Below are 27,145 nucleotides of genomic sequence, written 5' to 3'. Positions count from 1 at the left end.
CTTATCTCCTCACCCCTCTCTCCTTTCTTCCACCACAACCACAGCCACAACCTCGTTGAGGTAAGCCTTCTTCCCCCCCCCCCCCTTCCTCCTTCCTAGCACGATCAGGCGCGGTCTTTCCTGTTCTGCTCGTCACCCCTGCCCACGTGACCCCTTCAGAGTCCCTTCCACCGTCTATAAAGGCACCGTCACATCTTTCCCTTCACCTTTTCATTCTCTACCACGACAACCACCATCACCACCACATGACTTCTTCCAACCTTTCTTTCACAATCTAACATCATACAGTACCAACCTACCTACATCACTAAAGTTCAACACCCAAGTCTCTGACGTCAAGGTAAGTCTTCCTCCGGGTCCCCGCGCACCTTCCTAATCCCTTCCCATCCCTTCCCATCCCTCGTTCTTTCTTTGCCCCCCTTTCACCCTTTTTGTCGCGTCAGATGTTGCAAGAACGACCTTATCTTTCCTAAGAACGAAGCCATGCCCAGATTTTCACACCCTGGACGCGCCTTCCTTCGGAAACTTCATTGTTCTGGCCTCTGGAAGCTTCGAAACAACCACTCCCAGCGCGCCTTCCCTCGTTCACCCGTCTCCTTCGTCTCCTTCGCAGTTCCCAACCGAACTGCTCGGTCTTTCTTGCTGTCCTTCAAACCTTCTTCCACATTTCCATTACTTTCCGCTTTCTCCCCACCTTCGACCTCTGCCTCCGCCCACACCCTCCACACTCTTTGCCAGTACCTGACCCAGTGCGTGTTCTTTCACCTTACCATACCTCAGGCCCTCGACTTCCTGCACATTCGATCAGTATCTCATCAGCCTGCTAACCTCAGACATTCTAGGCTCAACCAGCACCCTGAAGCTGCTACGACCTTTTCTCTGTCACAGGAGCACCCTTCCTCCCAAAGCGATCAATTCCAAGGATACGTTGCACGCCTCTCTGCATGTCAATCTAGACAGCTGAGGACTGCTATATATACTTGGGGTTGACGTTAGGAGACCTCTTCCCACCAACCAACCCCCTTGTGCACTCATCTTCACCGTCACTCTCATTCAACGATGGCGGTCCTTTCCAAGACAGCCCCGGTCTGGGCTGACAACCGCCAGGCTCTTTGCGACAGCGTGGGCTACTACAAGGCGCACGAGAGCAGCATGTACACCAACTCAAAGATCGCCCGAGGCATTCTGATCAACAAGCATGTCTCTGTGCGCGATATGCTTAGTGCCGAGGTCGTCATCACTACTATGTAAGTCATCACCAATATCCTTCCAAAAAAACACGCTAACATGACATCAGCGGAGGTGGACGAAAGAAGAATGACGATGGAGTCTACGTTCGAACTGAGTCTGGCGCAGCTACTGAGGGTCTTGTCAAGGCTGCTATCGCTGCCAAGGAGCAGTATCTGCCTATCGCAGTCATTCTTGGTAAGTAGCCAGTCTCCCCAGTCTGTCTGAAACATTTACTAAGGCCTTGGCAGGTGACCAGTATCCCCTGGCATCTTTCAAGCCCAATCATGTCTACAGTGTGCTGGACTTCTTCTCCATCACCGACATCTGGTCTGAGATTGACACCAGCACCTCCGAGGGTGTTTCGATCTGGAAGGTTCGGCTCGAGAAGACAGACCGGAGCACGCCATCTTGGTGGGAACCCGAGGCTCAGCCAACTTCTTTGACCCCTGGTTTCCCCCAGATGCCGCGCACATGCACGAGCTGCAACACCGATTCTAACCAGATCTTCTCTCAGGCCTGGACTTGTCTGAATGGCAGGTGCGACGCAGCGTTTGTTTTCGCCTCCAACATCAGCGTTCAAGATCTTACCTTCGCCTCGCCCTGCGCCGCTCACTTGGCCTGGTGTAGACATTGCCATGTGGGTAGCAAGACGATCTTTGTTGATGGATGGGCTTGCCTCAACAAGACTTGCGAGGCTTACTTCGAGTTCCCCACTGGAGTCGTCAAGGAGTCTCTGACTTACTCAGAGAACTTTCTCCAGGAGCGGACCAACAATTTCCTCCCAGCTGGATTCCTCTTGAAGCCCAACCTTCCTGGCACAGCGGCGAACGGCTCCCTGGGAACGGAGAAGTGCATGCGGGTTGGCATGGTCTGCCCCAAGTGTGGCTGCTGCTCGAGACGCAAGTTTTGGACAGGCTGGGCTTACGAGGCCTCAGACTGCGACTTCATCTTGGATGCCAAGCCTGCACCTTACCCGTTGAGCCATGTTCACGCCGAGGAAGATCGTACTTCCAAAATGGTCTTCTCAAAGCCTTGGACTGCCACCCCTCAGATCTTGCAGAAGACCTACACTGCGAATGGATACACCGCCGAGCAGTATCTCCTTCCTGATCCCATCAAGAACTCGGTAGTTCTTGGATCTGTGACCGTCTTCCGTTCGACCAGGGCCATCAACGCTGAAGTGGGCGGCCCGGACGACATGTGGCTCAACCTTCTCCATGAGACAGCCACGAACGACTTTGGCCTTCAGCGAAAGCCTGCCATCCACCCTAACCGTGAGTCTTTTCCCCTTTGATGAGAACTTCCTGACTAGAACTGGGCTAACCTACTGCAGACCCGAGCGAGAAGCTTACCCGCCACTTCATGCAGAACTGGGGTGCTCCCTACAAGTTCGCTGTTGCAGTCGCTTCGAAGCCCTTCAGTGATGCGCCCAACTCCATCATTGGTGCCCTCAAGCGGATGCAATGGGCTGGCAGAATCACTGTCGACAAGACCAACGCCTCATTCCGAGAGGCAAACATGAACGCGGTTCGATGCGGAACCATCTCTGAGGAGTTCGTCGACTTCAACGAGGTGCTGTCTCTGGGATACATGGAGCAGGACAGAATCAGCGTAAGTATTTCAAGGTCCAATCATTCTTCTTGCGGCTAATGCGATGGCAGTTCCACGATGATGGTGAGGACACCCTGGGCCCTACAGTGGCCACCCTCTCTCTGGGCAGCCCTGCGCAGATGCTCTTCCGCTCCAAGAAGAAGTACATGGGAGTCAAGAAGGACAACCTCCCCTGCCTCAAGTTCCCTGTCCGCCACGGAGATATGGTGGTGATGCACGGAACTCGCATCCATCAGGCATACGAGGTTTGACTGCCCGTCCCCTTTTGTGAAGACTTCCATCTAACTTTTCTGTAGCACTCGGTCGACCCCAAGGGTATGCGTCGCTTCGCTCTGACGTCTCGCAACATCGTCCTTGACACGCTGGATGAAGAGAAGCGGGCCGATGCCATTCAGAAGAGCATCCTGCCTGACCTCCCAGCCGACTGGGACTACCCCAAGCCTTCCCAGTCTAGGAAGCGTGCCAACGACGAGGCCGGCGTCACTGCCGCCAACAAGAAAGCTAAGACCAAGGCTTAAACGCGAAGAAGACGACGGTCCCGAGAAGATGGAACGATGAGGCGTACTTTGAGTTTGCCGTTTCTGCGTTTGCGTTTGCGATTACCAAAGAGCTTGGCGCGGGGGGCTGGTGCATTCGTGAGGAGAGACTTCGTCATTGGAGACGATATATCGGCCACATTTCACGCCAAATTATCTTGCTCTTCACATTATAGCATAGCTCTGCCGCCCTTTGCGGCTCTTTTCAAGTGGCATTTGAACACTTTGCTCTTAGCTAGATACCCAAAAGTTAGTTCGTTCAGTAGTGCAATCTGATTTTCACACAAACCCAGCTGCCCAGATAGTATCCGCAGTGTCTCGCAAGAAGAAAGAATGCCCGAGCTCCCGTTTGCCATTGAAGTAGGCCTCAGCCTCTCGATGCAAACAGGTTTGTGTCAAACCCGGCCACACGTGGCGAGGGGACTAGGTAGTTGCCAAAAATCAAAGCTGAGCGTTGAGACACATGTCTCTGGCGGGATTCACCGCCCACAGGCCCAGGTCTTCTCCGCCTTGTCGGGAGACGTGGTGCCGAGAGAGGGGAGGCAGCTTGTTTAAACTTGAGCTCTAGCTGTAAGAGGGGCGCTCCGAACCCAGGCTACCGGTACTTTCCACTCGGCGAGAGTAGCGAGGCGGGTGAAGATAGCCAGCCTTCTTTCTACGGGGTCGTCGTTGTTGGCTGAATCCAGCTTATTGGTTTGCTTACTGCCCGCACAGCCGGAAGGGGTTTGGCTGGTGTCTCGGCGAATTCTCCGATTCTAGACCCTGAACAGGAAACAGTGAGGAGAAGAGAGAGAGAAAGAGAGACTTTCTTATGTAGGCGGCGCTTCCTGGTGGTAAACCAGATCTAGCTACTTGGCTTAGATTTGGCTGGATGAATAGAATCAAATGGGTTCATTTCGATGATGGGCAGCAAAGCAGAGATGATGTGAAGTAATCGTTATTGGAATAAGGCTGTCTGTCTATGCTACAGAAAGCCACTGTTCGTCTTCATTGGTATCATAACGGGTCGTGAAAGCGAAGAAAAAGGGAAAAGAAACGGTGCCTGGCTGAATCAGCTCAGGCGCAACAAATCCAGGCCGTCCCGATGCAGTCAGTCCCCTACCCTAGCCCCAATGCCAAGAAAATATTCCACACTCCTCCCAATGCAAGCATGCGTTACCAAGAGAACCCGATCTGCCCTTTTTTTCGAGTCTCATATGCAATCAGTTCATTTAATCAAAGCAAACCAAGCCAAGCCATGCTTTTTTTCCACTCCAGAAATTTGCAAGCAAAGAAGCCACCCAAGCAAGAAGCCACCCAAGACCAAGTTGAAGGAAAGAATAAAGCTCAATGAAAGCATTTATCCAAAGAAAGGGTCTTGGACATTCCAGAGGACAGCCGCCAACGTCATGAGGCTGCCGAGGAGCAGACAAAGGTCTCTGGAGTCGGAGGCCCAGGAGAAAGCCGCAGAGTGCGCGTCGCTCGAGGAGGTAGTGGATGAGGATGTGCCTTGCGTACCGGTGCCGGTGCCGGAGGAGGAGGTCGTCTGAGAAGAAGGTGTCAATGTCTTTGAGGTTTCTTGAGCAGTCGCAGCAGCAGTGGTAGTGGCAGAGACAGAGGCAGAAGCAGTAGGCGTGACAGGCCCGTAGGTCGGCAAAGTAAAGGAGATTGAAAAGGAAGTATCGTGGGCGTCGATGGGTCCGGTCGATACTTGAAGCTTGGCGGTGGTAGTGGTACTTACTGTCGTTGAGCCTCCACTGCTGCTGTCGACGTCGCCCGAGGGACCCTCGCAGAGCCCGACGGCCGAGTCCGGGACGGGGCTCGTGCCCTTGCCAAGGGTGATGATCTGCTCCTTGCCGCAGTTCGAGGCCTGCGCGATGTGGACGGCCTGGTTGTCCCAGTCGAAGACGAAGTAGCCCGCGCGCAGGACGCTGTCGCCGAGGATCTGCTGGTCGCTGGTAGTGACGAGGCCGACGTAGCAGACGCCCGTCTTGGGGCCGATATCGAGGATGAAGTCGCTGAGGGGCACGCGGAGCACCTTGCGGCCGAACTGGAAGGTGACGTAGGCGTCGCTGCCGCCGTTGGACAGGGGCGGGGTGCGCAGGTTGCAGTCGGCGACCCAGTATCCGTCGCTATCGGATGTGGCCTTGAGGTCTGCGAGAATGGGGTTCGCGAGGGAGGGGTGGAGGCGGGTGAGCGTGGTGCCGGAGTCGAGCATCACGTTCTTGTCGTCGTCGGAGATGGTGTACGTCTTGGCCTGGGCGTTGGGCAGGGAGAGACCCAGTCCACCAAGCGTGACGGCAAGGCTGGGGTTCGTTAGAAGAGAATGACACGGGATGATTTTGGCAAAGGGGATGAAACTTACCGAGGCTCGTTGCGCGAACCGGCGATGAGGGGGACGTTCTCGAGCTTACCGATGTACTTTCCCTGGTCAACACCGCCAAAGATGAGAGCACCAGTGTCCGAGCCGGCGTGACGCAGATCGAGGGAGAAGGCGCGGACGTTGATGACGCCCTGGTCCTTGAGGCTGTTGAGAACCAGGCTGTAGGGCTTGCCAGGAGCGTAGCCGCTGCGCAGGTCGGGGGCGAGGCCAAGGATGCCGGTTGCTATGCCGCTACTCTTGGTGACGACCCCGAAGGTCTGGTTGAGGACGGTGCCGGAGCCGAGGCCGATGGTGTCGCTGTAGTAGGCGATCTCGGCGCTGGTCTGGGTTGACGGCTGAGAAGGGTCGCCGTAGTTGAGCTTCCGGGAATCGAAGGGACCGATGGGCGGGGTCTTGCTGTTGCGAGGGACATACTGGCCGGCGGCGGAGCACTGACGGGCCTGGCTGGCGGTGGAAGCGGTGCTGCAGTCGGGGTTGACCCAGAGCTCTGAGGAGCCGGTGTCGAGAAGGACCGTAACCTTCTGACCCGGAGTACCCATCATGACTATGAAGTGGATTTCGTTAGTCGAGTTCATATAAGGAAGGACCCTAGTGATACTCACTGTCCATAGAATAGTAGAACTGGCGATTGTTGATGAGAACCTCGAAAGCATCGCGCTTAGACAACTCGCTCATGTCGGGCTTGACCTCGTTAACCGGAATGCTAAGGTATCCGTGGCCCTGGACGGTGCGGCGGCCGAAGTGAAAGGGCAAGGAGAAGGCAGTGACCGAGGTCACCGCAGCGGCGCCGGCGACGGCGACGAGGATTCCAGACTTCATCCTGGGCGACGCGAGGATGAAATAATCTTTCTGGTTGACTATGGCGGAATCCTGGGATTGCAAAGCTGGAGAAGGGAAGGTGAGAAGATCCCTTTTGAATATTGAAGGCGATGAAAACCCTGAGGAGACAAGGCTATCAAAATGGGAAGGGAAGAGCTGCAACTCAAGTAAAAATAAGAAAATAAGAAAGAGGCGCCACCCCGGATTGCCAGCTTCTAGAGCGCTCAGCTTGGACCAGACGGGACAGGTCTGGCTGTGTTGGTGGTAATCGGCGGTGGGGTTGCCTGTTGTTGGTCGAAGGGCGAGAAGGGTGAGGCTGCAGCCGGTCCTCGACCCGCGCTCGCACTAAGGGTGGTTGGCGTTGCTTGGGGCTCAAAGGTCGATAAAGAGATGGCCAGTCGTCATCGCCGTTTCCTTCTCGACACAACTGCATGCGGCTCTCTCTTTGGCCTCCGTCCTCACTGCAAGTCTTCCGTCCCTTGGCCAGATCACTTTCGGTAGTTCTTCAGCCGCGTGGCCAAGTAATTCTGGACGTCCATCACTTCCGTATTAGACGGTCCCAGCAGGGCGGATATCCACAAGCCAACGTGCCTGCTCCGGAGCCTTCTGCATGCGATCTATCCCCTGCCGGTCACTCCATGCGTTGCGCCAGCCACGCGAGGTTCTGGCCGACACACTCAGACATGTTGACAGATAGGGTCTGTAAGCACTGGGTCTTCTTGAGATCCTGAAGCCCAGTTGGAGCCAATTCTGGTCAAAGTGATCGTCCTCTTCGGCTTCGACGATATTTTCGATTGACAGGAACAGACAGCCATGTCTGGAATGTGAGACACCCCCCCGAACGCGGCAAGCAACGGCCTCCTCATGGCAGCCCCCATTGGCTACGCGCCCACCGCCTACTAAGTTTCTTGGCAACAGGTATCGTCAGAAGAATACCTGGATATTGGGATTCAAGCCGTCATTAGGACACGCTGTTGGCCGTGGGCCAGACTTCTGGGAAGACCGATATTGCATGGTTACACGGAAGTGCGAGAGTAGAAAACAGTCGAGCCTGGCTGCTGGACGACACGTGGAGACGATTCTATCGCCGGCACGCTCAAGTCGATACGTGCGGGACTATCGCAACTGATGAAAACATGCTAGAAGTGAATCCACTTGGTGTCGTTGAAGAGACCGTGAGCCTCTGCCTAGCCCGGAGCAAACTCCGTACGCAGCGACACTTATAATAGCGGCAACCATTGGGTACCCCCGCCGGCACTTGTCCATCAACCATAATTGTATGGGGGGTGTTCGTGTCCGAATCGTCCGTCCCAACTTTTCTGATTCGGTGAGCTCGGTGGACTACACCTTCCAGAGAAATCGAAGTGGGATCGGCAATGGGATCCACTCAAAGTTGAGTTGTCCGGGGTGCGTTGCATTGAATCAGGGACCAATCAGCTATGACTGACACGACTTCATCTCTGCTAGAGTTGTCTTCGGAACCTTGCGCCGCAAGGCCAAACACTTGCTTGATGACCTACTTGTGCTTGTCTGTTCAATAGAGCGATGTCTTTTGCTCAATAATCCTGACCATGCTGTCGGATAAATCGCAGAGACGGCAACGATAGCCGATCATGGACCCTAGTGCTGGCCATCGGAAGCTCTAGATAGCCTCCTTAGGCTTGAAGAATGCCATGTGGCTTAGAACCACGGCGGCGGAACTTTGCATCTGTGCCGTTTCTGTCCTCGACGTTGTCGCCAGCGGCGTCCTTGGTGTGCCCCTCTGGCGCGTGGAGGCGGACACGTTGAGATCAGGACGGTGACGTCTTGGCGAAAGCAGAATGAGAGGGCGCCCGGGTAATTTACGGCCGTTGTGACGACATTGCTCGCCGTGTGATGATGTTTGCTGAGATAGCTTCTCATATCGTAGCAGGAGCCATCGCACGGTTACTACGCGGTGCCTCAAGGTGCCGTGTAATCCATGATAGACCTATGTTTTGTCAGCTGAGTGAGAGCTCAACCCAGCTGTCAAGGAAAGTGTTCGGAAAGAATGGTTATGATGGAGGGCCACTGGGCAGGCGACGGGAACGGTACATAATGAACAACCTAGTCGTCCGAGGTCACGTATGAACTCGGCATGTCAGCTGGCCGCCTGCAATTTGGTGTCCACGAACGGCGCCCCGTGTGATCGGCCGCATCGGGATCATCGGAGATGCCATGACCCCCGGAGAGAGCGGGGGATGCGGAGAAGTGGCACACACGCAGATCGGATCGATAGATGATTGGTCGTGGATACGGTGGGAGATGCCTCGAGCAGGCTCGAATAGGACCATTTCATGTGATCTGCTTCCTAAAACGCTCCTGTTGACACCCACCTACATGTAGGCGATGGCATGAAGTGGGTTGAGTCGGGCTGGAGAGGGCGGGAACAGCGTTCTATGCTCAAGCGAAGAACATGTGGTAGAGCTGAGCAGCTGGCCGGTTGAGAGAATAATCCGGGGGAAATCCGGGTCGAAGTGGAGGCTTGTGGTGAGTTGTCATCATTAGAGGGGTTGAGGGGCTGTAATGTCATGTGGTGAGGGGGGAAAGGACTTCACATGCCAAGATGCGAGCGAAGAATCAAGGGCTGCTGTCAATCAGAGGAGCTGTGGCACCGCCGCTACTCCGATGGATTTGGTATTCGAATGATTGATCAATGAGGCGTGGCAGCTGCAGGTCTCAGTAACAAGGAAAGGTGGGAAGACGAGAGGGACACATGTTGAGAAGTAGGGGAGAAGGAAATGGATGAGAAGAGGCCCATGTGGCAGAGCTAAGCTACTGGAACAGTTGGGAATGCGCAGATTGTGCTAGCAATGCGCGGGGGTGGGGGCGGGTTGCCTTGGATGGGACGGGATGCTGACGACATCGGACGAGACGGCGGTGACTGCCTTCGTGAACAATTGGACGATGGGCAGGTGCCTGATGTGAGGCTTGCAGAATGCAGCAGGAGGGGAGGTGGTGACAGGTGCAAGGAAGGAAAGAAGCACTCGGTTGAACGCTTCGACGCAACATGCCCGGCCCTTTCCTGTCTGCACAGACCTTCCATTGCCGACAACCTACTCGGCCATACCTTCAACGCGTTGCGAAATGCCTCATCTCAATCATATGATGAGAAAGAGGGAAGAACAAAAGGAAAAAACGAACTTCTGCAGCGCTGCAGGTCTACCTGAAATGAGCTAAGGCGGCTTTACGGAGGTAAGCTGCTTCGGAGGCTGCCTGGCCCGGAGAACAAGCGGAGGCCATGACAGAGCCTGTGTAGATGCGTCTGAGCACCTGTATGAAGTGCAGTCCGAACAGGCGGGATCATCCCAGGCATCTACCCGTCCCAGACTTTTCCAAACGTAACGCTCGACTCCCAAACACCTGGCAGAGAGAACCGGAACGCCCAAAATAGAGGGAGGATCGCTGTATGTTTGGCCCCAAGCAACTGGGGCCGCCGCATCGTGAGTTCGTCGGCAGCAGGTCTCAGTGCATGCCAGGGCAGGGCATAGCGGCGATGAAACGGGTGCCCAATGACAGTCAAGGGGGGGCGGCAAAGTATTTGTACATGCATCTGCATCAAGTTGGAGAAATGGCAAGCGACAACCGCAATGGATGGTCAGGCATGGTGAGGCGAAGGGAGGTGTGCCTGTTCTTGGTTTCGCACAGCATCATGCTCGTTGGTGTCAGACAGCTCAGGTGTGGTAGCATTGCAGCTTTCTCTTCAGCTGTTCAGGCCACCTTGCCAATCCTGCCGGGTGGAAATGGCAAGGCATGGATTGCTTCTTTGGCGATTTTGTCGATACCTGACTTCCATTCTTTGGTCCTTTGTCTCGTATTGTTTGGCGAAGGTGGCCATCGTAATATCGACACAAGATACCGGTTCGGCAAATTGGGCATTCCGCAATAGCCTTCGATAGTGCTCCCCTACCTACCCCAAATCTTGCAGCCCCGTCCATCGTAATGAGGTCTGGATACGCCGATACGGGTACGCTGTGGGAATCCCCCAAACCCCTTTTGCCCCTCTTCCAGCACAGGGCTGCAGGGATAGGAGATTCGAAGCTCAGACCGGGCCACGCTAGCCCCCAAAGGGGCGACCGAGTGGTGGGAATCCCAGACTCCCTCCGTGCTGGACGTGCGACTGAGCAAACGCGCGTTTCCGCTGCGAGCCGGTGCATCGGACGCTGGGACGGCTCCCCGAGATTAATCATTGCCATCTTTGCAGCCATCAGGTGAATGTCTCCCTCTCTACGTCGCATCGCGTCTTTCTTTCGCACATGCTTGAGACTCAGATACACGAGACCAGGGCACCGCGCCATGTGCATTTCTTCAGGCATAGGTAGTCCCTGGCACCTGCAGCGTAGCCAACGCTTGTCTGAGCATGTGTTCCAGCTGCATTTTGTTTTCAGCGTTTTCTCCTTTTCATTAGGTGACCAGAACATGGTTGGAGACTCGATCTTGAGATGGAATGAAATGAGAGAGTCAACCTTTTCCGATCATTTTGATTTGTGACTCAACTAGCCAATAGCAGGACGATGGAGCTGGGTGATGACGACAATCGCAGGATTGGAGGGTGGTGTTGTGGGCAGGTCGGTCTAAGGTATCATCAGTAGGAACTCTGCCGTAAGGTGGAAAACAACAGCAAGCTCACGTCGCCCGCCATCTCGGCTCATTGTCCAGCACCCACCTCCAGCTCCAGTGTGCTGCAGTCGTCAGTCCGCAGTCCGTCCGGCAAGCGCTCCCGCCCCGTGGCACCTCTCGCTGCTGACCTGCACCACTGTCACCACCCATGTCCTCCACGACCTGGGAAGCGCGATTTTCACAGGCCAGCCACGTCCCTAATTTTTTTCCCTTTATCCACCCGGGGCCTCTTGGTGCCTTTCCTCTCATACGGAACCCAGCACGCTTCAATCTACCCACGCTCACACCCCCGGTCCGACTCGTCGTCCCCTGTGTTGGCTTGGCTTGGCTAGACCTTGACTGGAATCTGCTTCTGTCGGGTGTCTTGTCTGCCACACCCTTCCTTCGCCCGCCGCTGGTTCTACTTACGCCAGCTTCCACTTTATTTTCTCCAATGCCTTACTCCTTCCTTGCTTTTCGCGATCCTAACCGACGACGCCGACGTCCGATTCTCCTTTCAAGATCTTGACGCGCCGCCTCCAAATAGCTATATCCAACCTCGATGCTTTTTCGCTGCCATACGCTGCTACCAGCCACCAGGTAGTCTTTCCTCGACTTCCCTTGCTCTCCGGGCCCCGAGCCCCCCGACGCCATGAACGCGATCCAGCAAAAATGTCGCCCGAAGCATCAGGTCTTGGTCCTGAAGTGCTATCCGCGGACGACAAAGGGCGCTGTTGATGTCAAGCCTAATTCCAGCGAGCTGAGCTACTTGCTGTTCTATGCTACTTCGCGACGCTCCAAAATCCAGAAGATTGGGTCCTTTCTGGAGAAAAAGACAGCCAGCGATGTCTGGCGTCAGCGCATCGGGTTCGCCCCCTGTGACTTTCGAGATATGAGCCCTTTGCTGACCGTTCTTCGCTCAGAAATGTTCAAGTGACTCTGCGAATCCTTACGGCCTTGATCGAAAAGGCCCCGAAGGACCTGCCACTTGTCGCTCCCAATGTGTTGAAAATTCTCGACCTCATCCTCGGCTCCAAGGACATAACTATGGTCGAATCATCTATCCCTACTTTCGAAGCCTTCTGCGAGAACCACGATACGTCGTCTTCCTTCGCCGACCAAGCCTATCTCGCCCAATACGAATCCATCGTCCGCACTTATGCCTCCCTCGCCTCCACCCGCCAAAACCCTGGAAAGGGAGCCTCCAGCAAACCCGTGCTGATGCGGTGGAGGAACGCTGGCTTGGAAGCAATCAGGAGCGTGTCCTCATCTGAGGCGTTATCATCTGTTACTGGCCGTCAGTTTGATGTTATTGTTCCCGTCATACTGGACAATCTGTGGTGGGACGATGACGAGCTTCTGGAGACCATACTTGGGCGGATACGGATGGAGGAGAAGGTCCAAACAGAAAAGCTTCGCCGTAGGACGAGCGTTGCGACTCAAGGGACTGGCGAAACAGGCGAGGCAAACCCCATTGCCTTGACAGGAACGGCCATGGACGTCGACAAGCTCGCCGAAGAGGATGTTGGTGTGCTCGCCTTGCAGTGCTTGAAGCAGATCTTCATCACGCCCAATCGACCGCAAATCCACTCCGCCACCGCCGCTCTTTTCCAGTTCATCGAGAAACGTGTTGCAAATGGCGACTCCGTTGTCAAGACAGACGAGAAATCCGCCAAGGATCACGGGTGGGCAATCAGTGTTTACGACACCGTTGCACGGTGGGCGCCGGTGCAGGACCGTTATGTTATCTTGGTGACGGCTTTGGATCATCTTGTAAAGGCTCCCGTGAAGGACGACAATCTCAAGATACATCTGGTCTTGACCGCCATGATTGGTTCTTTGCTGCGGTCCGACGTCAATCTCATCGGACTCAGCGCAATGGATGTCTTGCTGGGTCTGATTCAGCACATGAAGAAGCTCATCCAACTACCTGGAGGGCTCAGTAAGGGGGAAGCAGAGGTCGACGGAGGGCCACCTTCTTCGCCTCAGGCTTCTGCAGAAGTCGCTGCTCAAAGGCGGGAACTGCTTGACCGCATCCAGTCGTGCATTGGGGACTTGGCAACACACGTTTATTACGCGGATCAGATTTCAGACATGATCTCGACGATTCTACTGCGACTGAAGCCTTCCAAGTCCTCAAGCGCCAATTCGTCGCCCCAGGCAGAGAACGCCGAGCCAGTTTCACAGGATGACGCAAACGGGAGCCAGACTTCGCATCTTGAGACATACCTCTCACGTAATGTGGCCAAGACCGCGGCCTTGAAGGCCATCAAGAACATTCTTCTTGTAGCCAACCCGAGGGCGCAGATGTCTGGCAACCTGAATCTGTCAAGAAATAAGGTTCCCATCCAGACATGGGAAAACACGCAGTGGCTCCTGCGAGACCCGGATGGCGAGGTCAGGAAGGCGTATGTTGATGCGCTGTTAACATGGCTCGACCGAGAAACCACAGCGGCAGACTTGAAGGCTCGGGATGAGAACGCTCAGCACCACCGATCGTCATTGAAGAACAGCCGCGAGCTCCAACCCGGTAGCGCCGCTCAACGGGCTGCCTCCAGCGCCTCCAACAACCGAGACAAGCCTTCCCGGCATCGCTCGCACTTCCTGCAGCTTCTCCATATCGCCATCTACGACAATGCGTTGCAGTATGTTGACTACGACTACGATATGGTTCTGCTACATGTGCTCCTAAACAAGCTGGTAATCCGACTGGGCGTTAATGCAGTTCAGTACGGATTGCCCATGGTTTTCCGTCTGCAGGAAGACATTCCCGACGCTGAGACACCTGTGCAGAAGGTACGCCTTGGCAGTCTCGCCCATGGGTATTTCTGGGCCGTTACCGAACGATTCGACATTGAAAACTCCGTTGTCGGTCGTGCGATTACGAACGAGGTCATTCGACGCCGCAGCAAGCACTTTTGGACCGAGGGCGTTGCCATCCCCCCACCACCAATGGAGACCATCACTCCAGGCGTGCCCACGTCGCTCACCAAGATGCCTGCCAACGAGGTCGAGTCGGAAGCCCTCTTGCCATTCGATGACCGAACATCACTCGTTGAGAGCATTGCCGCAAGCTACATCGACACCAGTATTTCACCACCGTCTAGCCCACCCCAATCTCCCGGACGCAACTTTTCTCATCCGATCCTAAGTTCGTCGCTTAGCACAGTTCCTGCTGTTCCTGGAAACGAGTTGCCCACAGTGTTCCGCGAGCACATGCTAGCGGAATGGTCGAAAGAGTCGGCGATGCTGGCCCTCCAAGCGGGAAGCAAGTCGGAGTCGTTGGCTGGCTCAAAGACCGGCACTATGGGAACCAACCGACACTTGATGGTCAATGGCGCTAACGGCCACACGGGGGCGTCCTCACCGGCTGGCAGCCAGCAAGGCCTGCGTCCAAACACCGCACAGACACACGGTGGCTTGTCTCCCATGAGCAAGCTGCGCAAGAGCAGTGTCCGCAGTGGTGTGTCGCCGTCTCCCTCTGATTCTAGCAGGGGCATTGTCGCGTCCGTCGACCAGCTCAAGGCTATTCTCACAGGGCAAGTACCAGCGACACCAATAGGCACCTCGGCCGGGCTGCACCATGACAGTGATAGCGACAGCATGGTCAGTTACGACTTCACGCCATCTGAGCTCAGTTTCAACCCGGCAACTTCACAGGGAGAAAACGGCGGTGGGGCATCGCTAGGCCGCACACGGTCGGCGTCGCAGTCAAGCAAGGGCGGGCCGCTAAACTCCAACCCGCTGTATGAGCAGAACGAAGGCGAGGAGGTGCCGCCCGTGCCGCCGCTACCAGGGCATATCGGCGGGCTCACTTCTTCGATATCCATCCAGGATTATGCGGTGAAGCCGGCAAGGAGGGATCTAAGCAGCAGGGGCGGTGACAGTCTGTATCACGGGTCAAACAGAGGAGACATGTCGATGGTTTCGGGAGGAGGAATGGATTTGCACGAGCTTCTTAATGGGATTGACAGCCGAGCAGGGGAGCTCAGCTTGGGGAATGTCACGAAGCCGCCTTACTAATGGATTTGGGCGAGTTCAAAATTTGTATTACTACTACACCTGGGCGTAGAAGTTTAGCGAGGCGCGATGCCGAGTGTTTGCAGCTTTAAGAAGCGTAGCTATAAGAAGCATTGTTCAAAATTGCCTCTGTTGAATTGGACGTGAGGGCATGCTCCAAAAATGATGGACGATAACGACGGTAGCACTGCATTTCCATCTCGTACACCGATCGCTCACCGAACTCATCGTCTGAGCTAGTTCCCGTCTGATGTCACCCTTGCATGCAGCCAATCAGACCCCTGTTCACGGGCGGAAATCGCCGCGAGGCTACCAAAAAATAATTGACGTCCAGTTGTACATTGCGCCGTAGCTTCAACAGCTTCTACACCACACTCCAACTTCCCTCGGTGCAGGTCTCGCGAAACACACACACACAATGAAGCCGACAGCACGCCTACCCCTGCGCCTGCTCGCAGCCGGCAGCAGCAGCAGCTCGCCCTTGGCGGGACGACAATGCCTCCGCGCAATCTCGACGACCCCTCTCAAGCCCGCCGAGGTCGCCCCCGTAGTCGGCACGGGACCGCCGCCGGCGCCGCCCACCGCCGAGGACGACCGCACCGCGGAGCTGCGCGCGCGCGCGGAGCGGAGGAGGAGGCAGGCCGAGATGCTCAAGCAGGCGACCAACATCCGCGCCGCGGCGGACGCCAAGGCCGGGGGAGCGGCGGCCAGGGCTGCTGGGCTGAAAAGGAGGTTTTGGAACGATGTCAGTGTGCACGAGGTTGACGGTACGCATGCATCCTTCTTCCCCGGACTCTCGTTTGTGGTTTTTAACAACATGATTCAACAGGCGCCCTCCAAATCCACCTCGACGCCCGCCCCCTCCGCCACCCCGTCACGAAAGCCATCGTCCGCCTGCCCCCCTCGAAGCAGCACCTCGCCTCGGCCCTCGCAATCGAGTGGGACCTCCTCACCTCCGCGCAGCAGGCGACGAAGCAGCACCTGATCCCGCTGACCTCGCTGGTCTGCCGCGCGCTCGACATCGCCGCCGACGACGCCGGCCCCGCCGCCATCCGCCAGCAGATCGCGACGACCGTGATGCGCTACCTCGACACGGACAGCCTGCTGTGCTGGGCGCCGCCGCCGGGCGCGACGGACACGCGCAACGAGGCCGGCGAGAGCCTGCGCGACGTGCAGAAGCGCACCGCCGAGGCCGTCGTCGGGTTCCTCACCACGCACGTCTGGCCCGGCATCGAAATCGGCCCCGTGCTGGACGGCGACGCCATCATGCCCCAGCCGCAGGCCGAGGGCGTGCGGGAGGTCGTGCAGGGCTGGGTCATGGGCCTGGACGCGTGGGAGATTGCCGGGCTGGAGAGAGCTGTGCTGGCGGGCAAGAGCCTGATCGGGGCGGCGCGGTTGGTTGTGGAGTGGAGCGAGGGGCCGAACGCGGGCCGGGTGGACGGGGTGGAGCGGTTCGGGGTCGAGGAGGCTGCGACGGCGAGCAGTCTGGAGGTGTCGTGGCAGACTGGGTCCTGGGGCGAGGTCGAGGACACGCACGATGTCGAGAAGGAGGATCTGAGGAGGCAGTTGGGCAGCGTTGTCCTGCTTGTCTCTGGCACGAACCGCAAGTGAAGGACGAGTAGAAGAAAATAGAATTGTACATCAGAAGCAGCTCGTGTAGGGCTGGTGAGGAGTCTTGGGCACTAGCCACCCTATATGGCTTGGGGTGGTCAAAGGTGAACTGGAGGTCAGTTACCCGCACCCCGAGGCCCACGTCACACTCCCTTGCCTGCCTACGAGTCTTCACAGGTCGACACGCAGCCGATGTCAGCATACGCAAAACTGCAATGAGGGCACACATCACTATCACAACATTCAGGGTAACAATCGTCTCGTCATTGATCAATCCCTAAAAGCCCACCACCAGCTCCCTCGAGCCGCTAGGTCCGACTGGTTGCAACAAAAAAAGGTAGTAAAGCTCTCTCAACACAGAAAATCAACCGAGAAGAAAAAGGAAGGCTCCTATTGATCCCCTTTGCATTTCATCTCTCCCCTTTTTGTTTCCGAGCCAGCTCGCCCGTCTCGATCATCAAAACGTCTCGTCTTTTTTGCCTTGAAATTTTCTTCGTCTTGACCAACGTCCGAAACAAGCACTCTCGGAACAAGTAAAACTGCGGGAAGCGTAGAACCGCACAAAAATATTGTACATTATTTTAGAGAAAGGAAAGAAAAGAAGCAGCGTTAAAAAGCAGGCACGTATGCCAACTTTGCCAATTCATCCACCCATCTTAAGAGAATAAAATAGACCTTGTCGCGCCCCATCTTGCTTTCGTACGTGTCCACGGCCAAAGGAGCAAGCAGAACTGGTCGTGATTGTAGTGTATCATCAGAAAAGTCCATGCGCAGAGAAAAGAAAAAGGAGAATCAAAATCAGAAAGCGCGTGGGGAATTAAAGCGAAGGTTGTTTCGTCATGAATACGTGGAATCATTGCGAAACCAAGACCGGAGTCAACCAGAAGCAGTGGTGCATGAAAAGCAAAACCCCAAAATCCCGTGAACTCCTCCCGCCTGGGAACAACTGCCCCGAAGCAGTCAAAGAATGTACAGTAGGTAATGGAAGACGCCTGGCGGCCGTCATGAAGCGAAGCGAGAGTTCATCCGCCGCAAAACGCCAGACTAAGGCCGGTCGGGTCGGCTTTTGGTCTTCGCTCGGTCGTTATCCGCCTGCTCGTCAACGTCAAGACGCTTCCGCCAGTCGGCGAGGCTCTCGCTAAGACCCAGTCCGACCTCTTCGTCTTTCCTCGTAGGAGTTGTGGCACCCTCAAAGTCAAAGGTGTTGCTCAGTCGGTAGTTCTTGTTGGTAGCTTCCCAGTGAGTGCGCAGGGTCTCGAGTTCGTTGGCCAAGTTGTCCAAAGCAGTGCTGTTGCGCCCTTCGACACCGCCAGCACCGCCGTAGGAGCTTTCGGCGTCAGAGCTGTCCTGACGCTGGTGGCCAATGCTGTTCCCGTTGGTGGGCCTAGCCGTCTCCTCCGAAGTCATGCTGGGGGCCTGTCTGCTCTGACGACGGTAGCTGTCAACGGATGACTCGACTTGGTCCAAGAGAAGTGAGACCTTCTGCTCGGCGTCCTGAGCTCGGCGCTCGAGAAGGTTGTTTTCCTGCTGGAGCTCTTCCAGATCTCGGCGGTTCACGGCTAGCTTGCGAGAGGCCTCTTCGGCGTCCTTGAGGGCACCCTCGCGCTGCTTCTTGCTATCCTCCAACTCCTTCCTGACGGTGAGCAGCTGGTTCTCGAGCTTCTCGGTCGAGGCTTGAAGGTCTTCCTCGAGGCTCTCGATCTTCTCCTGCAGAATATGACGCTCACTCTCCCAGTTAGCAGGGGCATCTCCTCCAGCAGCGGCACCAGAAGACTCCACGCGCTCCTCGAGCTCAAGGAGCTCGGACTTGAGACGGTTGTTCTCAGTCTTGTATCTAGAGAGCTGTTCCTTCAGCTGCTTCAGCATCTTTTCAGTGCCCTTAACATAGTGCACAGCAGACTGATAGTCGTTCTCAAGTTGGGTGAGCTTCTCGCGATAGGCGGCCTCGGTGGCCTCCTGCTGCGCGACCGCGCGTTGCGCGCTTTCTTCCTGAGCAGTGGTGGCGGCAGACAGTTGATCCTCGAGATCACGGATGCGTGCCTGCTCCGGAGTGTTCACACGGGGGCTGCCGATGCTGCGAGTCCGGGCCATGTTTGTGGGGCTAATACCGCGCTCCACGAGAATATCCTTGAGGGTGTTGTGTTGCACCGTCATGGCATTGGTCTCCAGCTGCTGGTTCTGGAGTTGATGCTTCAGGTCCGAGTTCCTAGCCTGCAGAGACTGTGTCTCCCTCAGAGCAGCCTGAAGCTGTCTTCTGATGGCTACACCCTCACGACTGGATTGTTCTTGGTAAACCTCAAGGCCGGCGATGCGCTCCTCGGCAGTGCGAAGCTTGTCGGCGGCTGAGTCTGCCTCCTGTTGGTATTTCTTGACCAGTGCGTTGGCGGCACTGAGCTGCTCCTGCAGAGCCTTGAGCTTCTCCGAGTCGGCCTTGCCGTCGGATCCGAGATCTCTCGTGGTAACCTTGTCGAAGCCGGCGAGGATGGCCTGCTGGTGTGTTCTAGCCTCATTGGCATGCTTCTCGGCCAGCTCCTCAGCATCGCGCAGCCTCTGTGTCGCCGCCACAAGCTCGGCAGTTCTAGTCTCATGCTCGGACTTGAGCTTGGTAAGCTTAGACTCAAGCTTCTCCCGTTGTGCGCGTTCCTCCTCCAACTTGCTCTCGAGATGCGCCTTCATTTCCACGGACGCTGCCATCGCCTCGCGCAGAGAGTCGAAGGTGTTGTTTTGCTCCTTCGAGTTACCGACTGATTCGTTGTACTTCTTTTCAAAGTCCTCTCTTTCAACCTTGAGTAGTTGCATGGCCGCCATGGCCTCCGTGTACTGCACGGCCTGTTCCCTCGCCTCTTTCTGAACCATGTGCAACTCCGCCTTCAATTGCTCCAAATCCGTTGAAGTCATGGTCTTGTACGACTCGAGCTCACTCATGCGCTTCTGAGAAGCGTTCGTTGTGTCGTCAGCGAGCTGTCGGGCGCGTTTCTCGGCTTCAAGTTCAGATTTCAGCATTTCCACCTGGGCTTGGAGATCCTTCTGGTAGTTCAAGGCGTAAGCCAGCTTGCGGCTGATTTCGGTTGAACGGTCATCAACATCCCGCTCGCCATCTAGCTGCGGCGTGCTTGCAACGCTGCCGCCAACTTGGGCAACCAGCTTGGCCTTGGCGTAGACAGCTTCTTGAATGGCAGCGTCGCGTTGCTTCTCGGCTTCGGCGATCTGTTTGGCGGCAAGTATGGCTTGTTTGTCAACGGAGGCCTGGACATTGGCAAGCTCTGTGCGCATAGCTAGGAGCGCCTCAATTAGTGGCTTGTCCTCATCATCGAACGTCTCCGCGGCCCTGCTGTCGAGAACAGGACTTAAGCTTGCGTTCGGGACATATCCCGCCTTGCGCGCAAGCTCGAGTTCTGAGGCATACCAAGCATTGCGGTTCCTGGCCGTATCCAATTCCTTTAGCAAAGCCACAGTCTGGGAGTTGCGGCCCGAGGACCTGCGGTTCAGAGGATTGCTGGGTTGACGGGTGGGAGGCGGCGGGGATGCAGGGCGATTTGCTTGTGCCTGCAATACCTGTTGCTGCAGCTGCGGCGATACTTGCTGCGGTGGTGTCGGTTGCTGCTGTTGAGGTGGTGGCTGTTGCGGAGGCAGTTGTTGCTGCTGCGGAGGCGGTTGTAGTTGCTGAAGCTGGGGCTGAGGCTGCGGCTGCGACTGGGGCGGAGGCTGGACCGCCTTCAATCCGGGCTCAGTTGTGCTATCCACCGAGTTTCCAGAGCGGCTGCCTTGTCTGGACTTGGTCTTCGCAGCTTCGCTAGGCCCCTGTTCTGATCGAGAGCCACTTCTCTTCACTTGCTCCTGGGGAGTGCGACGGCCGTTTGTCACAGGGATTTCGGCCTCCTTAGGACCCGGCTCCTTGACCTCTTTGATGACTGGCGATTGACTTTGCGCAAGCTGAGGAGATCCGACCGAGCCATCTCTCTCTGACGATTGCCCGCGGATTCTGCCAACGTTGGAAGGCTGATTAGGCTTCGCGGGTGTGGGTCCTGAAGGGGGCGGTCCGGCGGGAGGCGACGCGGCGGCGGATCTCGGTACCTTGGACATGTTGTTAACAGCGGCTGGGTTGTTATTGGGTTCCGCTCCGTTGGGTCCTCTCATGCCATTGGGAGGGCTGCTCATCGCGTTGGCTTCCCGAGGAGCCCCAACCAATTTTCTTTGATCAGGGGGGCCGTTGGAACCATCGCGAGAGAGCAGGTTCCTAGTCTCAGCCGCTGCGCTGGGTCTCCTTGCACCTTGTATCCTCTGCTGCTGCTGTGGTTGTCCGACTGTCTGTTGAGCCTGTGCATCGTTCGGGTATCGAATCTTGGTGGTGTCGAGCATGTAGACGATGCCAAGGTCGCCGACGCTGGCGGGTGATGAGCTGGGCTCGCCTCCGACCACCACTACGGCCTTTCCAACGGTGGTCATGCTGTGACCTGAGCGTGGGGAAGGTGACGGGCCCATGTTCTGGAAGGTATACCAGCGACGGGATGTGATTCTAAAAGCGGCCAGGTCTCCAAGGTCGGCTCCCTCCTCTGTGCGTCCACCGAAAATGTACATCACATCGTCGACAATTGCCGCGGCGTGGCCTTCCCGAGGAACAGGGATGTATCCGATGCAATCCAGCTGTGACCATTCGTTCGTGGCGGGATCGTAGCTCCAAACGTCGTTGAACCATTGGTATCCGTTGGTACCGCCAAACCTACACCGTTTATCAGTATCTCGCGCTTCGTTGGCTGTCAGCGATACCTACAGATACATCTTGTCATTGAACGTCACCACGGAGTGGTTGGTACGGGCGGCGGGGATCTTGCCCACAGCCGGGCCTCCACTCTCGGTATTCTGAATCAACATCTCCCAACGGTTGTTTGGCATTTGCAGCTGGTTCAGATCAAAGGCGGAGAGGTCGTTCATGAAGTAGCCTTCAATCTGACCACCAAAGATGTAGATCTTGGAGCCGAGTATGTTGAGGGAGTGGCCGTAACGGCCAGACGGTCTGGTGCCGGCGGGAAGAGCTCGTGACCATTGCCTCGTGGCTGCCTCTAGTTAGTTACTGTTCAGGGCCGAAGAGACTCCTATTCTGGGGCTGTGACGGCGCAGCTTACATGTGTTGAGAAGGTATAGTGTCTCATCCAAAACATCCATCTCGTCAACCTTGGTATCACCACCGTAGACAATGAAGGCGTTGCCGACAAGCAAACTCGCGTGGCCAACTCTTGGGCCAGGGCCCTCAGCAGTCGTCGCAAGAGGGTAGCAAGCCATGTTTTGACCAGCCTCGATCATCCAGAGATCGCCCTTGACGGTTGAACTATTGATCAGACCGCCCATCACGTAAATGTCACCCTCCTTGGAGGAAACCGAGTTGACAGCGGCGCCATATCGGGGGAAGGGACTCGGGTGCGATGATGTGTAAGTTAGTCGTCGTTGCGACCAGGGGTAAAGCGACGCATTTGGGTTCATCATTTGCTGTTGCTGAGGCGAAATGTTTTGCTGGGAAACTGGGGGGCCATTTCGAAGCTGCAAATCCGAGTCAATCAGCAGTGTCCGGTAAGAACGTTGCGCCCGCAAATATTCAGCAAACTTACCGGGAGATCGCTCGAAGGCGGTTGTGATGATGTCTGGTCTACACTGGGCCCTCGCTGACGGCCGTAGCCCACGTCGGGGCTGCCAGCACCAGCGCTCCCATCATGGTCGATGGAGCCCACGCTGCCCGTCGGTGTTGAGCGTTGGGTAGCGTTCTTCTCTTCTCTTGCTATTCTCGCGCTGGCGCTCTGAATGGAACTTTGAGAGCCGCCGCCACCTGAGTTGACATCGCGGCTTGCGAGAGCTCGATCCTGGTTCTTCTTTGATTTGAAAAGGAACGCCATGACGGATCAGATCACAGCCTGCACGCTGGAGCGGCAGTGGACGGGGGGAGATCGCTCGACGTTGGCCGTTTTCAGTGCGCCTCGAAGGGGTTGTCAATTGGATCGTGTCGGTCGTGTTTGAAATGTATGGTTTCGTGTGACGATGCTGTAAAAGTCGACTGGCGTGTAGTAAGGGCGATGCAGGGGCTGCTGCGTCGGGGTGCTATCGCCAGTTCGATGGAGTCGAGACTGCTGCAGCGCGATGAGATGCAGCGGATGCAGGAACGCAAGAACGGGAAAGGGAGTCGAGGCTCGAGTTTGCGGATGGCTGGGTTCGCATCGGTGGAGTTGTCCGGGGTAGTAGCGAGCGCGCGTTGCCTGGTGAGGACTTTCCTGCGATGTTCGACCTCGTCCTTTTTTTTGCGGTCCTCCTCGCCGGCGCAGTGAAGCGAGTAAGGGAGCGAGGGGTGAGGAAACGAGAGAAGGAGGCTGGGTTGGGCAAAGAAACGGGACGATGTCGACTCCGCGCGTACAAAGCTGGTTTGCTGACGGGGGTTGGCTCGTTGGATTTTAGGGGATTGATTATTTTTTTTTTTCTTTCTCTCCCCGGGGCGGACCCCCTTCGAATTGCCTTCGTCTCTTTCGGGGGGTCTTATTATTATTTTGGCTCGCGGGCCTTGTCCGTGGATACGGCGCTGAGACTGTCGCTGTTGCTGGCGCCGAGGCTGGTCTTGACGTTGAGAGAACGTGTCGAGGTTGAGTGAAAGGATACTGAGGCGATCAAGCAAGCAAGCAAACGGTAGGACAAGGCTGGAGGGAAAGACTCCTGTGTATCAAGTCGCTCGTTGCCTCTCCTTGGCGCAAATGTAAAAGGAGGTTTTGGGAAATGCCACAATGGGGATTGGAGAGCGAGAAGTGATGGGGATGCAGGCAGTTGCCAGCGGCACGGCAGCAGTGGACAGGGCACCCAGCATTAGCGGCAGCGGCACCCAGGCAAAGCAGAGCAAAGCAAAGCAATGCACCTCACGGTCTACTGTCCAAAGCAGAAGCAGGCCACCCACCTGCAGAGACAGCCCGCTGCTCACGGTCCTCAGGGCACCCATTGCCCTTTGGCAGCCCAAGGAGGACCTCAGAGTTGGGTACCTTAAGGTAGGTACCTACCTTAAGTTCCATGTCTGCGAGAGCCCACTGGACCTCACACATGCGCTGAAGGAGGTGGTGCAGTGCCAGTTGGGCCAACTGATGGTGTCCAGCTCCCCCCCATTTTGGGGCTGCTGTTCCTGCACTGACTGGCTCCGTCGGGTCGCTGCGCTGGCCTGTTCTCCGCCCACCCACGCCCACTGCCAAATGCCCGCCTTGCACTGCGCGCTGCATCTGCGCCCAGGGGCTTGTCCTTCAGCCGACCTCAGCCAATGGGATCCCACGCAGCTTGTGTTCCGCTCGCTTGTGCATGGGGGTGTAGGGGGCTAGCAATCTGTAGGGGAGGGTGGCCTGTAGGGAACGGCCCAGCACCAGGCCAAAAAATAATGGGAAACTTTTTTAGAGGAGACGAGCACGGGGAGGCTGCAGGCGCCTTCGTTATGGTGGGGTGAAGAAGGACGAGGGATGGGAGAGAGGAACCTCGGACATCAGGCGGGACATCGGGAATACACCTCGAGACACGTGGCTTGCGCAGTCATCCGTAGGGCTCATCTTGTCACTGTGCGGTACCTGACCTCACCTCACCTCACTTTTTGTCGGTCTCCCCTCTGCACGGTGGCCTGTGACCCGTTTATTGTGAAAGGGGCTGGCGAACGAGGGAACTCCAACTGGGCAATTGCACCGTAACACTGTCTGGTACCTGACAGCCCAGTCCCCTCTCCCCAACCCACACACGATGGATAACGAAGTGCCCAAGAGAACCACAGTCCACTCTGGCTGCCGGGACATGTAGGTACTCCCAGGTACCTGACTTTGCCCGTCTTTGGTTTGGTACCAAACGCCCCCAGGTATTTAAAGATCTTGATGGAGACTCAAGGTTCTATTAAGGGCTCCTTAGGCACGACCTGATGCGTTCCGTTGACTGAGTCGAGAGCCCCCAAGTCGACACTTGTTGTTGTGCCTGCCTGCTGTGTGTGCATTTACGTCTGCCTGTTTGGTGTGTTGGACTGCTCTCTCAGCAGCAGCAGCAGCATCATCATCACTCATCAGCCTCTCTTGTGCCTGGCATCATCCTTCCACCGCAACATCGCAAGCCCATCCGCAGATCCGAACTGCAACCCGCCAAGTCCCGTGTGAGAGTTGCCGTCAAAGCCAACTCTCAGCCTTCTGACAGTGATCGTCCGGACACGCCCAACGTTTGTCTTTGTTTGGCTGTTTGGTTTCTCTCGGCTGTCCAGCAGTCAAACACATCCTGGGCTCGGCTGCTAGTCCACGCCGCAATCCCGGCAGCAACGAATCTGGGTGCCACGCGCCGTCCTTGTTGGCTCACCTCATCACCGTAGTATCGCCTCCATCAACGCTCCCACCACTGTCCCCAGTCCGATGCCACGGAACGTTGCAGATCATAGGTCTCTGAGTCGGGCGACCTCCGTCTTCTATTGCCGGTCTGACGTTGCTGACGTCTGTGGTCCCGTATTGCACAATCGTATTCTGTGCCACGCCAGCCAGAGCTCAAAGTCAATCGGTCGTCCAAGACGACATCTAGGTATTTCTTCTGAACAAACATCAAGTCTCGGCCTAAGACATGGGCACACACATGACGTCCAGTATGGAGCGCCTGGCATTCCCCGCTGCCACCCCCGAGACCCTGTCGCCGCGCAAAAAGTATCAAAAAGAACGCTTAAGGCCGACTTGCTCAAACAACTTTTCTTGGCTCCAAAGAGGTCGCGACGCTGTTGCTTTGAGAAAGTGCAAGGACCCGCCTCGTCCCTTTTTGACGTATGTGCATGTCTCTGACGGGCAGAAGCGAGGCAGTCGAATGACCCGAGGGCGCAGGAATTCATGAAAATCCCAATCTGCTCCGCCCTTGTTCCTGGCCAGGGCGACAAAAACAGAATAGGAAAAGAAGATGAGGCTCGGAGCAATTGCCTCTGAGCAGAATTCTTCCATAGGACTTTCCGTTAATGGGCCGGACTGGTCCTAGGGGTGCCTCCTCCGTCGCAGCGAAAGAGGGCGGTTCCATTGAGAACAATTTCCCTTCAAGGGGGTCCATTTGCCATGAGGTGGTGCGTTTCATGTTCCCTAACCCTCCAACGCCATTCGACCGTATTCAGGTACACGGACTCCCAGAGACTTCGAAGACCGGCAGCGGCCGCAGGTTTTGGACGGTTGATCAGGACGACGGGAATACTTTCCGGGCGGCAGACTTGGCTGGAGACGGCGAGGAGATCCATAGCCGTACACTGTGTGTAGACCACGGTCCGCTGGCGAGACGGTGATAACGGAGGAGTCTTAAGGTGAGGGTTCGAGGTACGTGCTCCACACCATAGACGTTGAGGTATCTTACCGTACTACGCCTTGGCTTGGGTCCGGATGCCGGCCTGAAGACTCTAGGAGGGATGAGCAGCCGTGGCGCTGAGACCGAGGCTTCGATGGAATGCGCGCGGAATGTTGGTAAATTAACCTACATGTTAGCCTGGCTGCTAAATCGCCAAAAAGAATGCTGCAATGAGATGGCGCGCCTGAGAATAAGATGCGACATTCTGGTGAGCTTGCGCTTGAGCTCTAGCGCAGGCCTGAAGCAGACGAGAGCCGGAGAGAAGGGCCACGCGGCGCCTTCCAACTCTGATCGTGGCCTACCATGTAGGTATCCATAAGGTAGAGGGAGGGAACGCGCGGGAGAGGAAGAGAGACTGGACGGGAGAGACGCGGAACGGTAGTGAGGCTCGTGTTGGAGCAGGGAGAGTCCAGGTCCGAGCCGAGAAAACAAACAGGATGGACCCTCGCGATCGCATCTGAGAGCGCATGGACGCATCGGCCGACCACGAACCGACTAGTCCATCTTATAAGGCCGTGAGTGATAAGAAAAGACCAGCCGCATTGGGGCTTCAAGCATAAACCGTCTCAACAACGATGGCCCTGTTTGGCTTCCTGTGGAGCAGAGAAGCCGCAGCCCTGGGCGTCGTCGGCGGCGTCGTCAGCAGCAGAAACGGACGATGAACGTCAAAAACAGAAACAGAAGCAGAACCTCAACCAGCGGGCATTAGCGACAGGTGCAATCGGGTCCGAATGACACCTCGTACATTTGTGTAAGGAGATAAGGTATGGCAGCAGATTTGGAGGCATGTAAACGGGCGGTATGACGTGCGTGAGTCTGGGTACCTTATGGAGAGACTGGAAGAGAGAGGCGGCGGTCCACCATGAAAAGGAAATGATATCCCCGCAGAACAGACGGATAAGAATTGAAAGGGAAGCAAGAAGGAAGAGCAGTAGAAAATGAGCCAACCGTTTGGGCGAGACAATGTTTCTCAAGCGCCCGCGTTCCCGCAAGCCAA

General features: G+C 56.3%; 5 protein-coding genes across 5 annotated transcripts; 3 read left to right on the top strand and 2 right to left on the bottom strand.

Moving 5' to 3' along the window:
• Positions 1-1,059: 1,059 nt before the first annotated feature.
• COL26b_004168 (uncharacterized protein) lies at positions 1,060-3,359 on the top strand (the record flags this gene model as incomplete). Its single annotated transcript, XM_053177049.1, has 6 exons — positions 1,060-1,247; positions 1,298-1,425; positions 1,479-2,504; positions 2,564-2,841; positions 2,892-3,086; positions 3,138-3,359. The coding sequence occupies 6 exons, from the start codon at positions 1,060-1,062 to the stop codon at positions 3,357-3,359; spliced, it is 2,037 nt and encodes a 678-aa protein (XP_053039118.1).
• Positions 3,360-4,716: 1,357 nt separating this feature from the next.
• On the bottom strand, positions 4,717-6,558 carry COL26b_004167 (uncharacterized protein; the record flags this gene model as incomplete). Its single annotated transcript, XM_053177048.1, has 3 exons — positions 4,717-5,662; positions 5,722-6,283; positions 6,342-6,558. 3 exons carry the CDS (start codon positions 6,556-6,558, stop codon positions 4,717-4,719), a joined length of 1,725 nt encoding a protein of 574 aa, XP_053039117.1.
• A 5,269-nt stretch (positions 6,559-11,827) lies between these two features.
• On the top strand, positions 11,828-15,198 carry COL26b_004166 (uncharacterized protein; the record flags this gene model as incomplete). The annotated part of the gene is made up of 2 exons (XM_053177047.1): positions 11,828-12,042; positions 12,099-15,198. 2 exons carry the CDS (start codon positions 11,828-11,830, stop codon positions 15,196-15,198), a joined length of 3,315 nt encoding a protein of 1,104 aa, XP_053039116.1.
• A 415-nt stretch (positions 15,199-15,613) lies between these two features.
• Positions 15,614-16,806, top strand: COL26b_004165 (uncharacterized protein; the record flags this gene model as incomplete). Its single annotated transcript, XM_053177046.1, has 2 exons — positions 15,614-15,962; positions 16,025-16,806. The coding sequence occupies 2 exons, from the start codon at positions 15,614-15,616 to the stop codon at positions 16,804-16,806; spliced, it is 1,131 nt and encodes a 376-aa protein (XP_053039115.1).
• Positions 16,807-17,850: 1,044 nt separating this feature from the next.
• Positions 17,851-22,691, bottom strand: COL26b_004164 (uncharacterized protein; the record flags this gene model as incomplete). Its single annotated transcript, XM_053177045.1, has 4 exons — positions 17,851-21,526; positions 21,578-21,860; positions 21,930-22,314; positions 22,410-22,691. The coding sequence occupies 4 exons, from the start codon at positions 22,689-22,691 to the stop codon at positions 17,851-17,853; spliced, it is 4,626 nt and encodes a 1,541-aa protein (XP_053039114.1).
• Between the last annotated feature and the right edge of the window lie 4,454 nt (positions 22,692-27,145).

The sequence above is a fragment of the Colletotrichum chrysophilum genome (assembly GCF_026319265.1).
Source record: "Colletotrichum chrysophilum strain AFK26 chromosome Unknown scaffold_24, whole genome shotgun sequence".
In the NCBI taxonomy this organism is placed as follows: domain Eukaryota; kingdom Fungi; phylum Ascomycota; class Sordariomycetes; order Glomerellales; family Glomerellaceae; genus Colletotrichum; species Colletotrichum chrysophilum.
The sequence above is the reverse complement of the archived record's forward strand: the minus strand, read 5'-3'. Positions and strand labels throughout refer to the sequence as shown.